Source organism: Nylanderia fulva, unplaced genomic scaffold (genome assembly GCF_048542155.1).
Source record: "Nylanderia fulva isolate GAGA-0341 unplaced genomic scaffold, ASM4854215v1 Scaffold342, whole genome shotgun sequence".
NCBI lineage: Eukaryota > Metazoa > Arthropoda > Insecta > Hymenoptera > Formicidae > Nylanderia > Nylanderia fulva.
Genome location: NW_028190414.1, coordinates 92,773 through 107,463, shown reverse-complemented (window position 1 = coordinate 107,463; position 14,691 = coordinate 92,773). Strand labels below are relative to the sequence as shown.

The 14,691-nt window shown below is 43.7% G+C and overlaps 1 protein-coding gene across 1 annotated transcript; it reads right to left on the bottom strand.

Moving 5' to 3' along the window:
• Positions 1-11,478: 11,478 nt before the first annotated feature.
• Positions 11,479-13,449, bottom strand: LOC146722249 (uncharacterized). The gene has a single exon (XM_085485144.1). The coding sequence runs from the start codon at positions 13,447-13,449 to the stop codon at positions 11,479-11,481; it is 1,971 nt and encodes a 656-aa protein (XP_085341270.1).
• Positions 13,450-14,691: the final 1,242 nt, after the last annotated feature.

Below are 14,691 nucleotides of genomic sequence, written 5' to 3'. Positions count from 1 at the left end.
GACTTTATATTACTCCGCGTATCGCGCACAACTGCGAGTCGATGCTAAGTGCGCGCGCGGTTAGCGAGATCGTGGTTAGAGCGATTATTTGTGTCTGCGACTGAGCGAGCTGTCGCGTCTCTACTCTCTTTTTATATCGTTGTTTTTTGGAGTTTTCCCGATCGGAAGGGGTGCCTGGCAACAGGTTTCCCCGGTCGAGAATCTAGGTGCAAGCGAAGCAGATTCAAAGTCCTTCTGCTTTGCTTGCACGTTGACCAATTTCTGTTCCGCGTATATCTCGCATTGTATGCGTTTTTAACGCGGTCATTATCTGTCGTAATTCTGATTTCGCGTATACCTCGCATCGTATGCGCTTTTTAACGCGGTCATTATCTGTCGTAATTCTGATTCCGCGTATACCTCGCATCGTATGCGTTTTTTAACGCGGTCAGTGTCTGTCGTAATTGCGGATGCAATACGAGTACCCATTTCTTAATATTAGTTAACTTTTAATAGTTATATCTATTGTATATCTTTGGGGGATATAACAATACGATCATATAATCTGCCGTGTCGTCATTCAGAGCTTTATTCATTGCGCGAGTGAATGATGCTCCCGCTGTTTTTAAACCGAACGGCATTCTTTTAAATACGTACGTTTGGTTTTGAAATAGGAATCCCGTGAATTTACGGCTTTCGCGCTCTAATGGGATTTGCCAGAACGCCTGTGTGATATCTAATGTCGAGAAAAATTTTCGATTTCCTATTTTATTAAAAACTTGATCGATTGTGGGTGGTTGTGTGTAATCCCCGATCATTTTTTTGTTCAATTCTCTCGCGTCTAGGCATAATCTAATGTCGCCGGATTTCTTTACGACTGTTACTAGGGGACTTACGTACTGCGTCGCCGCTTTCGCTACTATGCCTTGTTTTTCCCATTTGTTTATTAATTCTTTGATTTTGTCACGATGTATTTCTGGTATTGAGTAAGTTTTACGTTTAAATGGTTTATCATCGGCGAGCTCGATTCGATGTTTATACTCGTTGACTCTACCTATACCTTCTCTAAATACTTTCTTATGTTTTTCTAAGATAGTTTCAAGATTTTGTAACGTCCAGACAAATTTTAAAATTTCAATCTTTTTCAAAAATTTATCTTTAACATGTTAGTCATGACAATCGCTAACCTACATGAAAGACCGGTATTAACAAATATTTAGTCTTACATATAATTGCTCATAAGTTAAAACATGTTTTCTCACAAATGACAATGGGAATAACAACCCACTTTTAAGTAACATTTCTGTCATAAAAAGCATAATTAACAAGGGTGCTCCCGAATCATTTGTTAGGAAACATACAGGTTAGAGAATAATAGATATAAAATATTTGAAAAATTAGAAATTCGTTCCTGACGCGAATTACCCATCAATTTACATGTAACTATGGACTGTAAATGTAAATTGATAAGTTTTAACCGTCCATCGTGATTTTTAAATTATAAGTATAAAATATTAGAAAAATTAGAAATCCATAGAAATTCATTCCTGACGCAAATTACCCATCAATTTACATATAACTATGGAATAAAAATGTAAATTGATAAATTTTACCTGTCCATCATAATTATTTTAATTCATAACAAAATTTACGAAGTAATGCATTTTATTTCAAAACGCAAAAAGAATCAACATATTCTAGAGAATAATACCTAAAATATATATATATCGCTTGTAAAGTAGTAATTAGGTATGAAACCCGCTTTCCTATGTGAACTCGGCTTTACTCTCAAGAAACATCTAAAAGATTCTAGAAGGTTCTAGAAAGACGGTTGAGAACCGTTACATTCCAGAAGTACAATGCAATGCATGATGCAACGCTGAAACACGTCGCAACCTGCAAGGCCCGTTGCAAGCCGCATAGCGATGAGTCACCAAAGAAGCACCGCTATCGCTACTAAGAAGCCATCTCTCCGGGACTTAACCGCCGCAATCTCTACCAGGAACAGATTGTCTCCGGTACTTCCCCGGCATATCTCTCTTCCCATTGGCTTAGCCTCATCGCCCGATGGGAGGAGCGAGCCACATTTTACGGTATATAAACCCTGCACCCGGCACGGAACGGCAGTGATCTGCCGAAAGTTGTTCCAGTCAATCAGCTCTAATCCAGCAATCAACCAGCAATTACTACGAGGTCCTGAAGACAACGAAACATAGCCGCCATTTTGGTGAAGCATAGCCGCCATTTCGGACCGAGGTACCGAGGCTCCTCAGATCTTCAGACTCAGAGAGAAGAACACAGTAGCGAAGTGTACCATAGCAAGGCACAATAGACATTGTCTAACCTTGTGAGTATTTAAGCCAGTTTACATATCCCTAAATAGTAAAGCGCGAAGGACACTCATTATATTTAATCATTATATTTAATTATTCAATACTAACTCAATTCCACGTTACATTCCGAACTCTGAATTTTGAATATAGATATAAGCCATATATTACTCTGCATTCTCGATATTATTTCAATCTACGATTTGCATCTGCACACGTCTGCGTTACAATCGTCGATCTATTCAATATTTTATCCAATACTATTCCATACTATTTAATCAATATTGCATACTTATTCAATCTGTTATAATAAATATACTTATGTATTTTATTGTACTACTGCTTATTTATATATGTATGTAACCCTGTATCCTACCACATATTAACGAATTGAATGCCGCTAATTCCTCTGTACACATTAGAAACTATATCCTGTCAAAAGGTACATTCGCAAATCATCTCTGAGGTGCACGTTTAGTGTCACGTCCGGCCGTATAAATTTTTTCGTTTACTCCAAGTTTTTTAAACGCTATTTGAAAAGCGCGCCAAAGCCGGCCATGACGCTTAACTCCGCCTAGAAACTAAGCGTGGCGCTTCGTAGCGCCTAAGGATCTCCCACCACGGTGAGAGCCCCTACTCCGGAGAGTTCCCCCTCTCCAGGCCGCCGCAGGCCCGAGCCGCCGAAACGAAGGACCTCAGAGCAGTCCCGAATTTCGGCAGTTCTCTGCGCGACACCGAACAGTACAGTCGCACTTCTAAATTCTAACTTTAAGTCCAAATTCTAAATCCTAACTCTAATTCAATAATTCTAACTCTAAGTATAATATCCTAACTCTAAAATCTAAATTTTAAGTCTAAGTCTAAATTCTAATTCTAAGTTCTAGTTTCGAATTCTGTACTACTATACGAATAAACCAGTGTATTCATGTGTGAAAACCAGTGTTCAGTATTCTTCAAAACTTCCACTCCCGTGATAAAACACGATAGCGCTTAAATCTGTCATACGGCGTTTGAATTCAGAACAATTCAAAACTGTGTCTGGAGCGGACCACCGCTCATCACAGTTAGAATTAACATTCTCAGCAATTGCCAAAATAAGGAACTGATAGTGAGGTCCGCCGCATATCAACCTTCCTTATTTGAGTAATCATTCAGAGGATGCATCAAATTCAATATGCCTAAGACGCGACGCGCAGGAAGAAAGAATTAATTACGAAAACTAAACCGACTCTATCGTGAATCAGCGACCGAGGAATATTCTCAATTCCTCGGAGTGGAATATCAGGCCGATCCTGAACACGAGAACATTTTTAACATTAAAAATAATAACAACGACGAACTCTTACCGTGGAGGTGCATACCAATAACTTTCCGACTACGACGCCTGCCACCGCCCAACATCCCAGTGAACGACCTTCGCCGCACGCACTACCTCCAAGTACGAGCCGACACGATCAAGAAAGTGCTACTAAAGGTAAGTGAAATTCACGTTAACCTAAGGAATCGCGCGTGTTAGCAAATTCAGAGACGCTTCTACCACGTGGAAGAGAACATTCTAGAAAAATCTCCGACGCATTTTTCCTCTTTTCCATCGTCACTGCGGAAGCTATAAAAAAAAGGGTCGGGCTATAAAACTAGGATCGACCACCACATGCGGTGCCACCCTCGAAATTCTAACGCGGAAAAACGCAAATAGTTCAATCTCTTAAAAATCTTTGTGTCTCAAGAAATAACTTCGTAAATCCGTACAACAAAGTAGTCATTTAAACAATAATCAATTGAGAACACTCTCGATTTACCGACGTTACCGACAATATACCGACATACGTTTTTTTACCAACATTACCGACAATATACCGACATACGTTCTTTTACCGACGTTATCGACAATATTCCGACATACGTTCTTTTACCGACATTACCGACGATATACCGACATACGTTCTTTTACCGACGTTATCGACAATATACCGACATACGTTCTTTTACCGACATTACCGACTATATACCGACATACGTTCTTATACCGACATTACCAACCATATACCGACGAACGTTCTTTTACCAACGGGTTATCGACACCTTACTGGCACCTTACCAGTGTTTTACTGAACAATTACCGACGGTTTTGCCGACGACTACTAACTTCTCGATAACTGCCGGGTTCACCGAAGATCTACGAGCGAATGACGCGTTATCAATTCGATTACGCAACAAGCACAAATGTGCCCACTCACCCTTAGAGGCATAACCCCTCCTCCAGAAGTTAATCTCTTTGTACCGTTTGAACCCTTATTCTATTGCCAAGTTGGTGTCGGGTACATCCATTTTGAGACTAAGGCAGCCCTCTGCACTTCATGCTATTCCACCTTACCTAGAGTCTCGAAATTACATTGGACAAGGATTCGGAAGCATACTCTAATCATAGGCGGAACACCTATCGGAATAAATTGCGGAGTCTGCAACTTCCGACTTACCTCACGCGAATCGGTGATTTGTGCGAGCTTTGTCAGTTTACGTACGAAGATTACTTACGCAACCCCAACGACGTTTCGCATAGAGCAATCGACGAAGCTATCTTTATTACAGTAGAGTCACAGGTAGGTCCCACGCAATAATCCGATCACCTCAGTTCCAGCGCGAATAACCTCAGATCGCGGGTATCCCCGGGGAGAATCGCATAGATTCGCGTACCCGTAATAGCGATCGTGTCTCGTGGAAAAAGCCGAGCTCTGCATTCAAATTCTCGCAGCCGCGACCCTACGAGACGTAACAAAATTTGGTGACAGCGGTGGGATACGAGTTAATATTTGCGATGAAAACACGAGGGAAATCGGGTACGAAAAAGCTCACTGAAGTAGAAATAGACGAACTTCGCGCTCAATTGCATGCCAAGGAAGCACGGTTACGCGAACAATCCAAGATGCTTCAACAGCAGAAAGAAACGTTCGAACGCGAAAAACGGGTTTCGGAAGAAGATCTCGAAATCATCCGCAGTAACCTCGTGAGTAAGGAAACGGAGGTGGAAAAACGTTTGAACTCCATCACAATGGTAGCAACCGAAAAACCCGACCTAAGCGATCATATGCTCCAAGAAATCGAACGATTACGCCAGGAGATAAACTCCATGCGCGGGAATAATACGATACCTACGCAATATATTCCCAGCACCGCGGGACGTTTTTTCGACGAACAGGCGTCTCCCGCATTCCAACACGGAACCAATTATGATAGTCCAAGGGTGTCTTTCAGGGAGGCACTTGAGACTATCCCGCCATTCGACGGTCGAAATATCCCCCTCTCCCAATTCATACGAGCATGTAGACGCGCTAAAGAAATATTCCCACCATCGTCTGAACGAAACCTGACCCGCTTACTCCTCACTAAGTTACGCGGGCGAGCTATATGCGCCGTAGAAGACGAAGAGTGCGAAACGATAACTCAACTTGCCGACCTCCTGAATGGAGTCTTCGGATCCCCGAAAACCATTGACCAGTATCGCGGGGAGCTGAGTACAATTTACCTTAAACCAAACGAGCATATCCTTGATTTCATTAGCCGCGTAAAAGACTTGCCGATCTTCTATAACGGACGCGGAACGCCGAGCGCAAAAAATGCTATCCGTCGGATCAGTAAACGAAATCGACGCCTTAACAGCACGATCTTTCTGCGAGGGCTTGCCACTCGCCTATAGGATACAATTGAGACAAGAACACTATCGCGACCCGTTTCTAGCTTTTTCACACGTCAAAATTCTCGCGAAAAGATCGGAACTAGACAATGAAAGATTCGAAACTCCGCGCCGTTCATACGAACGTAACGTATATCTGAATGAAAGGCCTTTAGCCCACTCGACGCCCATAAAAATAAACACGGAACGATCTCCTAACAACAGATGGACTCGAGCCGAATACCCGCCGCGCGTCGAACAAGCACAGTACAGTAACGCGCCGTTTCCAAAAGCTTATAATAGTACACTGTCACAGAGACCGACAAACACTTACAGAACGGAAGACGCCAACCGAGGGGGTCCCGAGAACAATAGACACGAACGAACCAGTAACAACAAATACTGTAGATACTGTAAAAATCCGGGACACGAAATAGAGGAGTGCCGGAAAAGACAATACAATAACTCACGTCAGGGAAACTCCCCTCACCCCTCGAGGCCCAAGGACGAGGTTCGAGCGGGAACGTCTCGGGAAACAGATCGTCCAATACGACTAATAAACGCGGAGCAAGCCCTGGAGAAACCAGAATCGCCATGCTAACTCCGAACGATTTTTCGCACGCGCCCACCGTTTCCATTGCCGCGGACGGTTTAGCACGCAAAACGAATTTCATGATAGATACTGGCGCAGCACCCAACTTGGTTAAACAAGGTCAACTAAGCCCCGATTGCGTTATCGATAAAAGCATAACTATTTTCCTTAGCGGAATTACACGCGATAAAATCGAAACGCTCGGAGCGACAAGTATAAAATACCTCAATCACAGGATCGATCTTCACTTAGTCCCAGACGACTTTCCAATTTCCCAAGGCGGAATCCTAGGATTCGAATTCTTACGCGACGCGTCTAAGATAGATTATTTCAAGCGCTGCATCGTGTGGCAGCAAACGCAAATCCCTTTTAACGATGCTTAGACGGTAAAAATCCCGGCTAGATCGCGGGCCACCGTTTCGCTCCAAGTCAGCAATCCCGAGGACAGCATAGGATATATTCCACGAATTCATGTGAACGAAGACATCTACTTAAGAGATGCCATCGTCACTAATCGTAACGGCATAGTATATATGAAAGCCGTTAACATAAGCGACAAAGACCACGAATTGTACTTACCTAGAGTAAGATTACAAGAGATCGAGAAAATTTCCAAGTCTTGTCCACGAAACCTCGAGGATCCTTCATCCTATCTCAAGGGTCGTAAAAGCACCCTCCTTAACCTAAAATCCCAACGCACGGGTCACATAAACACTGAGGACGGTCCCTTAACCCTAGGGCATCTGGGGACCAATCTCATAAAACATAACAACATAAAACCTCTACACGTCGCAGCGTTGACCCGACAAAACACACAATCTCGTCCCGAAGAAATAAAAACACTGCTGCGGCTTGAACACTTAAATGCGGAGGAGACTAAACACGTACATAACCTCATAAACGTCTACAACGATTTGTTTCGTCTCCCCACCGATAAATTACACTCCACAGACGTCACTACACACACAATTCCGACAACCGACGAATTAGCGGTCCACACGAAACAATACCGATTTCCGCCGATGCACAAGGAGGAAATTAATAAACAAGTACAAGAACTTATCGAGAACGATGTCATTCAACCATCCACTTCACCGTACAACTCCCCCTTGTGGATCGTGCCAAAGAAACCGGACTCGAAAGGTAACAAACGCTGGCGCATGGTAATAGATTATCGGGCGCTGAATAAAAAAACGATCGGGGACGCGTACTCTCTACCGAACATAGTGGAAATCCTCGATCAACTAGGAAGCGCGAAGTACTTTAGCGTATTCGATTTAGCATCGGGTTTCCATCAAATCAAAATGGATAAAGCACACGCCCATAAAACGGCGTTTTCCACACCGTACGAGCATTACGAATTTAAGAGAATGCCGTTTCAAAAACACCCCCGCGACATTCCAAAGACTCATGGACCAGGTACTCACCGGACTTCAAGGCGCCGAACTATTTGTGTACCTTGATGATATCGTATTATATTCTAGCTCACTGCAAGAGCACGAAATAAAGTTCCATAAATTGGCGGAACGACTTAGGAAGGCAGGACTGCGACTCCAGCCCGACAAGTGCGAGTTCCTCCGTAAAGAAGTCACGTACCTGGGACATGTCATAAGCGAAACTGGAGTGAAACCCGATCCTAAAAAGATAACCGCGGTTCAGAGTTTTCCCCGCCCTAAGGACCCGAAGAATATCAAACAATTTCTCGGGCTAGCGGGATACTACCGGAGGTTCATACCTAATTTCTCGAAGATAGCGCGCCCACTTACCGATCTGCTGAAAAAGGATGAGACCTTTGTTTGGCATAAGGAACAGGAGACAGCCTTTACGCAACTCCGCGATGCACTGTGCAAAGAATCGATACTACAGTATCCGGATTTTACGAAACCTTTCGTTATAACTACCGACGCATCCGGATATGCAATAGGCGGTGTCCTGAGCCAAGGGCCGATTGGAAAAGACCTCCCTATAGCCTACACCTCCAGGTTACTAAATAAGGCCGAGCGAAACTATTCGACCATAGAAAAGGAACTATTAGCAATAGTTTACAGCGTAAATTTCTTTAGGCCTTACATATACGGTAAGAAATTCAAATTGGTCACGGATCACAAACCTTTGGTGTGGCTACATTCAGTAAAAGACCCATCTTCCCGTCTTGTCCGATGGCGTCTAAAACTATTAGAATTTGAGTACGAGGTATTATACAAAGCAGGGAAAATAAACGCCAATGCAGACGCCCTCTCGCGAAATCCTACCCCAGATCCTATGCCCGAAATTGAACGAGTCCTCCCTCTCTCACAAATACAAAGATTGTCCGACTCCAATAAATCTCTATTCACCGCCAAGAAGAAGCGAGGCGCATAAACTCCACGAATCACAAACAAGCTAAATTGCGGCGAACAGCGTCCCTCACCGACCCCCGATAATTCAAAATCAGAGGAAACAAACTCGCCCCTTAGTTCCAGCGAGGACAGCGACTCGGAAAACGAAACCGATAGTGTTACGTCTCGTGGGGTCGCGGCTGCGAAAATTTGAATGCAGAGCTCGGCTTTTTCCACGAGACACGATTGCTATTACGGGTACGCGAATCTATGCGATTCTCCCCGGGGATACCCGCGATCTGAGGTTATTCGCGCTGGAACTGAGGTGATCGGATTATTGCGTGGGACCTACCTTTGACTCTACTGTAATGAAGATAGCTTCGTCGATTGCTCTATGCGAAACGTCGTTGGGGTTGCGTAAGTAATCTTCGTACGTAAACTGACAAAGCTCGCACAAATCACCGATTCGCGTGAGGGTAAGTCGGAAGTTGCAGACTCCGCAATTTATTCCGATAGGTGTTCCGCCTATGATTAGAGTATGCTTCCGAATCCTTGTCCAAAGTAATTTCGAGACTCTAGGTAAGGTGGAATAGCATAAAGTGCAGAGGGCTGCCTTAGTCTCAAAATGGATGTACCCGACACCAACTTGGCAATAGAATAAGGGTTCAAATGGTACAAAGAGATTAACTTCTGGAGGAGGGGTTATACCTCTAAGGGTGAGTGGGCACATTTGTGCTTGTTGCGTGATCGAATTGATAATGCGTCATTCGCTCGTAGATTTTCGGTGAACCCGGCAGTTATCGAGAAGTCAGTAGTCGTCGGCAAAACCGTCGGTAATTGTTCAGTAAAACACTGGTAAGGTGCCAGTAAGGTGTTGATAACCCGTTGGTAAAAGAACGTTTGTCGGTATATGGTTGGTAATGTCGGTATAAGAACGTATGTCGGTATATAGTCGGTAATGTCGGTAAAAGAACGTATGTCGGTATATTGTCGATAACGTTGGTAAAAGAACGTATGTCGGTATATCGTCGGTAATGTCGGTAAAAGAACGTATGTCGGTATATTGTCGATAACGTCGGTAAAAGAACGTATGTCGGTATATCGTCGGTAATGTTGGTAAAAGAACGTATGTCGGTATATTGTCGGTAACGTCGGTAAATCGAGAGTGTTCTCAATTGATTATTGTTTAAATGACTACTTTGTTGTATGGATTTACGAAGTTATTTCTTGAGACACAAAGATTTTTAAGAGATTGAACTATTTGCGTTTTTCCGTGTTAGAATTCCGAGGGTTGCACCGTGTGTGGTGGTCGACCCTAGTTTTATAGCCTGACCCTTTTTTTATAGCTTCCGCAGTGACGATGGAAAAGAGGAAAAATGCGTCGGAGATTTTTCTAGAATGTTCTCTTCCACGTGGTAGAAGCGTCTCTGAATTTGCTAACACGCGCGATTCCTTAGGTTAACGTGAATTTCACTTACCTTTAGTAGCACTTTCTTGATTGTGTCGGCCCGTACTTGGAGGTAGTGCGTGCGGCGAGGGTCGTTCACTGGGATGTTGGGCGGCGGCAGGCGTCGTGGTTGGAACGTTATTGATATGCACTTCCACTGTAGGAGTTCGTCGTTGTTATTATTTTTAATGTTGAAAATGTCCTCGTATTCAGGATCGGCCTGATACTCCACTCCGAGGAATTGAGAATATTCCTCGGTCGCTGATTCACGATAGAGTCGGTTTAGTTTTCGTAATTGATTCTTCCTTCCCGCGCGTCGCGTCTTAGGCATATTGAATTTGAAGCATCCTCTGAATGATTACTCAAATATGGAGGGTTGATATGCGGCGGACCTCACTATCAATTCCTTATTTTGGCAAATGCTGAGAATGTTAATGCTAACTGTGATGAGCGGTGGTCCGCTCCAAACACAGTTTGAATTATTGTGAATTCAAACGCCGTATGACAAATTTGAACGCTATCGTATTTTATCACGGGAGTGGAAGTTTTGAAGAATACTGAACACTAGTTTTCACACATGAATACACTGATTTATTCGTATAGTAGTACAAAATTCGAGACTAAAACTTAGAATTAGAATTTAGATTTAGACTTAGAATTTAGAGTTAGAATATTATACTTAGAGTTAGAATTTTAGAATTAGAGTTAGGATATAGAATTTGGACTTAGAATTTAGAAGTGCGACTATACTGTTCGGTGTCGCGCAGAGAACTGCCGAAATTCGGGACTGCTCTGAGGTCCTTCGTTTCGGCGGCTCGGGCCTGCGGCGGCCTGGAGAGGGGGAACTCTCCGGAGTAGGGGCTCTCATCGTGGTGGGAGACCCTTAGGCGCTACGAAGCGCCACGCTTAATTTCTAGGCGGAGTTAAGCGTCATGGCCGGCTTTGGCGCGCTTTTCAAATGATGTTTGATAGTTTTAGGATTTATTCCTTATAGATAAAAAAAAATTTACATACCCGGACATAGTAATGAAGCCGGACGTGACACCTCCCCCCTTAAAAGAAAATGTTGGACCATGTTCCAATGTTTTCCGAGCTTAGTAGTAGAATTTACAAAGTATAATTTTGTTAACTTATCACTGAGTCTATACTCCTTCGTTGAGGAGATTGCGCAGTTCTTTGTAGTCTATAGGCACTTCACTTTGGACTTTTTCTGTCGGGGGTGCAAAAACTTCGGTCGTCGAAGGGGGATTTAGGGGTGTTAGCTCTCGTCCGTTGTCCTGGTTCTCGTCTGCTGGTTTGCCGAGGTGCAGTAGAACGTTTGTTACTGAGGTCCAAACGGCTCCCAGGAGGTGCAAACTCCATCCATATACGGAATGGAGTGCGTAGCCATGTATCAGTGTGTCGATAATTAGTTTGGCGACACGGACGATGACGAATATTCCGAGGACTCCAGCGCTTGCTGATCCGAAACTTACGAATCCTTTCCACAAGCGGGCTCCCGTATTTTCTGCTAGCTGGTCGAGGGTTTTCTCGTCCAACAGGTTTAGCATAGAGAAGCTTCCCGCGGGGACTTCTTGTCCCATTGCTCCTCTAGCAATTGTATTGAGCATAGAGGGTTTCTGTATGGGAAACATAATGTGGTCGCGAAGACGATCAAGGTCTTCGCTGGTATAGATGCCGCTGGAGGCGAGTGAATCTGGACTGACGTATCTCCATTGTGGTTTGGTTAGTGGTTGAATCATCGGCGGCGCCATTGATTCCACTGGCTTTGGAGTTAAACGATACCAGATGTTGTGTACTTGATACATTGCTGGAAGTAGTTCGTGGCAATCCTTGGGTGTTCCTGTTTTGGTAAGTATCCTTGATCTTGGCAACAGGAAGAGGGATTTGTTTTGGTGGGTGACGGCGAGTTCGTTGTAGCATCTTTCAGCTTGCCGTACTCGGCACTCCACCGGTACGCATTTGATCAAATGGAGGACTTCGCCTGCCGTAATGGCGGTGTAGCCTGGTGCCTTCATGATTCGATGTGCCATTTCGTCCGGGGCGATGCTGGCGAGAGAGAGAGCGTTTTGTAGAATTTGTCTCTCTAAAGCACATTTTTGCTCCATTATGTCTTGATACAATTGTGTCAATTGTGTTTTCAAGTGTTTTTCCACGTAAATGAATTTGGAATTTACGTAGGAAAATATATCGAGGTTATCGATCGGGACTCTGGAGTGGCCCTTAAACGTATGTCCAGGTTGAGTTTCGAGTATGCAGAGTTTGGGATGTTCCGTCCTCAAAATTCTGTAGCCGCACACATTTATTTCCGTGGTTCGTGCTAAAGCAAAGGTGGTTTCTTGCGTGGTGACTGTGTAGATAGTCGGTGATTCCCTCTGTGTGGGCTTAGTTGAGAGGCGGTGTGCTAGGCCTTGGTAGAGAACGTCGTAGCGATTGAAGTGGCAGTTATCGCTGGGTAGCGCCGTCCAATATGTGGTTGAGCCATCTGCGTCGTTGCATTCTCCTTCAGCTACGGGACATCGTGCACCGGAGGGTAATATTACTTCATTGGTGCTATGTCTGACGGGGAGCTCGAGTCTTCGAGTGGTAATTTTTATAGATGCTTGAACGACCACGTTATCCCAAGTGCCAAACGGGTCGCTGAACTGAGTTCCGAAGCATGTTCCGTCGGTTCTGGTGGTTCCTGCGAGGGTCAAGCTACGGTGGTTGGTGGTATTCACCTTGATGTCCGTGATGAGGCCGTTGTTTCCCAGGAATATAGTTCCGGTGTTGTATAATTTCTTGCAGGTTTCTGCCGATACTTCGCGGATGTATTCACGCCTGCCATTGTGCACCAAGGATACATGTGAGTGCATCCCACAGTAGTAGATAGTTCGATCGATTTCAACTTTACATTGGAGTCCGATGGTGTGGTCGAATTCGCTCAATTGTAACAGTTGTATATATACTTCTTCTTTGTCTGCTTCAATGTTATCTAGGTTACATTCTCCGATATCCGTGAGGGATAGAGAAGTAATGTTTAGACCATGCCCTCCGCAGTCATAACCTATTAGTCCGTTAGAGGCTATGGTTAACAGCGAGACTGTTATAAGGATACTTGCGTAAATCTTCATTCTACTGAGGTTCGTCGATTACTGGCCGGTCCTCCGCCGATGCATCTAAGATATAGTCGTCTGGCCCGGAGTGGGGGTCTTCCTCGATAGGGTTTTGATGTGGGGAAGCTTTTAGCTTGTCTTCGTGTACAATTTTTGTCTTATTTCTACTTATGGCTAACTTAACGTTACGATTACCTAAGAGACTAATGATTTTATAGGGACCGGTGTATTGATTGCTTAATTTGCCTTTATTTGGTTCTTTTAATAAGTACACGTAGTTTCCCGCTCGAAACTGTTGGGCGTTAACTCGGCGGTCGTAGTAGACCTTTGACCTTTGTTTAGCGGCTATTAAGTTTCCGCGGGCGACGGCTTGGGCGTCACTCAGTTTGTTAAAAAGGTTTGTAAGATAATTAGCGTAACTCTCGTCCGTAACGTCGGCGACATCGGGGTAGTTGGAAGGCAACTTGGCTATCTTCCCAAAGACTAATTCATGGGGAGTATATCGCGTCCCTTCGTGTACGCTAGTATTATAAGAGAATGACGCTAGTTTTAAGTATTTGTCCCAATTATTGTTTCTATGTACGTATTGCTTTAAGTATTCCCACAAGACATGGTGGGAGCGCTCTATTGAGCCATTAGATTGCGGCCGGTAAGCCGTCGTTTTGAAGTGCTTAATTTTAAACCTTTTTGCTATGTTACGCATTAGGCTATTTAGAAAATGCGATCCCTGATCTGTTAGAATAGCTTTTGGCGCTCCGAAGACGCATATTAGTTCATCGGTGAACGCGTCAGCTACGTCGATCGCGTTAGCGTGTTGCAGAGGGATTGCTAATGTAACGTCCAGACAAATTTCAAAACTTTAATCTTTTTCAAAAATTAATTCTTTAACATATTAGTCATGACAATCGCTAACCTACATGAAAGACCGGTATTAACAAATATTTAATCTCGCATATAATCGCTCATAAGTTAAAATATGATTTCTGCCCGCCCCTCACCCCCCCTCATTGCCCCTGAGTTAGAACTCCCATAGTATACCTACTATTAGAAATTCGTTCCTGATGCAAGTTATCTATCAATTTACATATAACTATAAAATGTAAATGTAAATTGATAAATTTGTAACGTCCAGACAAATTTCAAAATTTCAATCTTCTTCAATCATTAATTTTTTAACCTATTAGTCATGACAATCTCTAACTTGCATGAAAGACCGGTATTAACGAATATTTAATCACAAATATAACCACTCGTAGGCTA

Coding starts and splice junctions, on each gene's coding strand:
- LOC146722249 (XM_085485144.1), bottom strand. CDS start 13,449: ATGAAGATTTACGCAAGTATCCTTATAACAGTCTCGCTGTTAACCATA.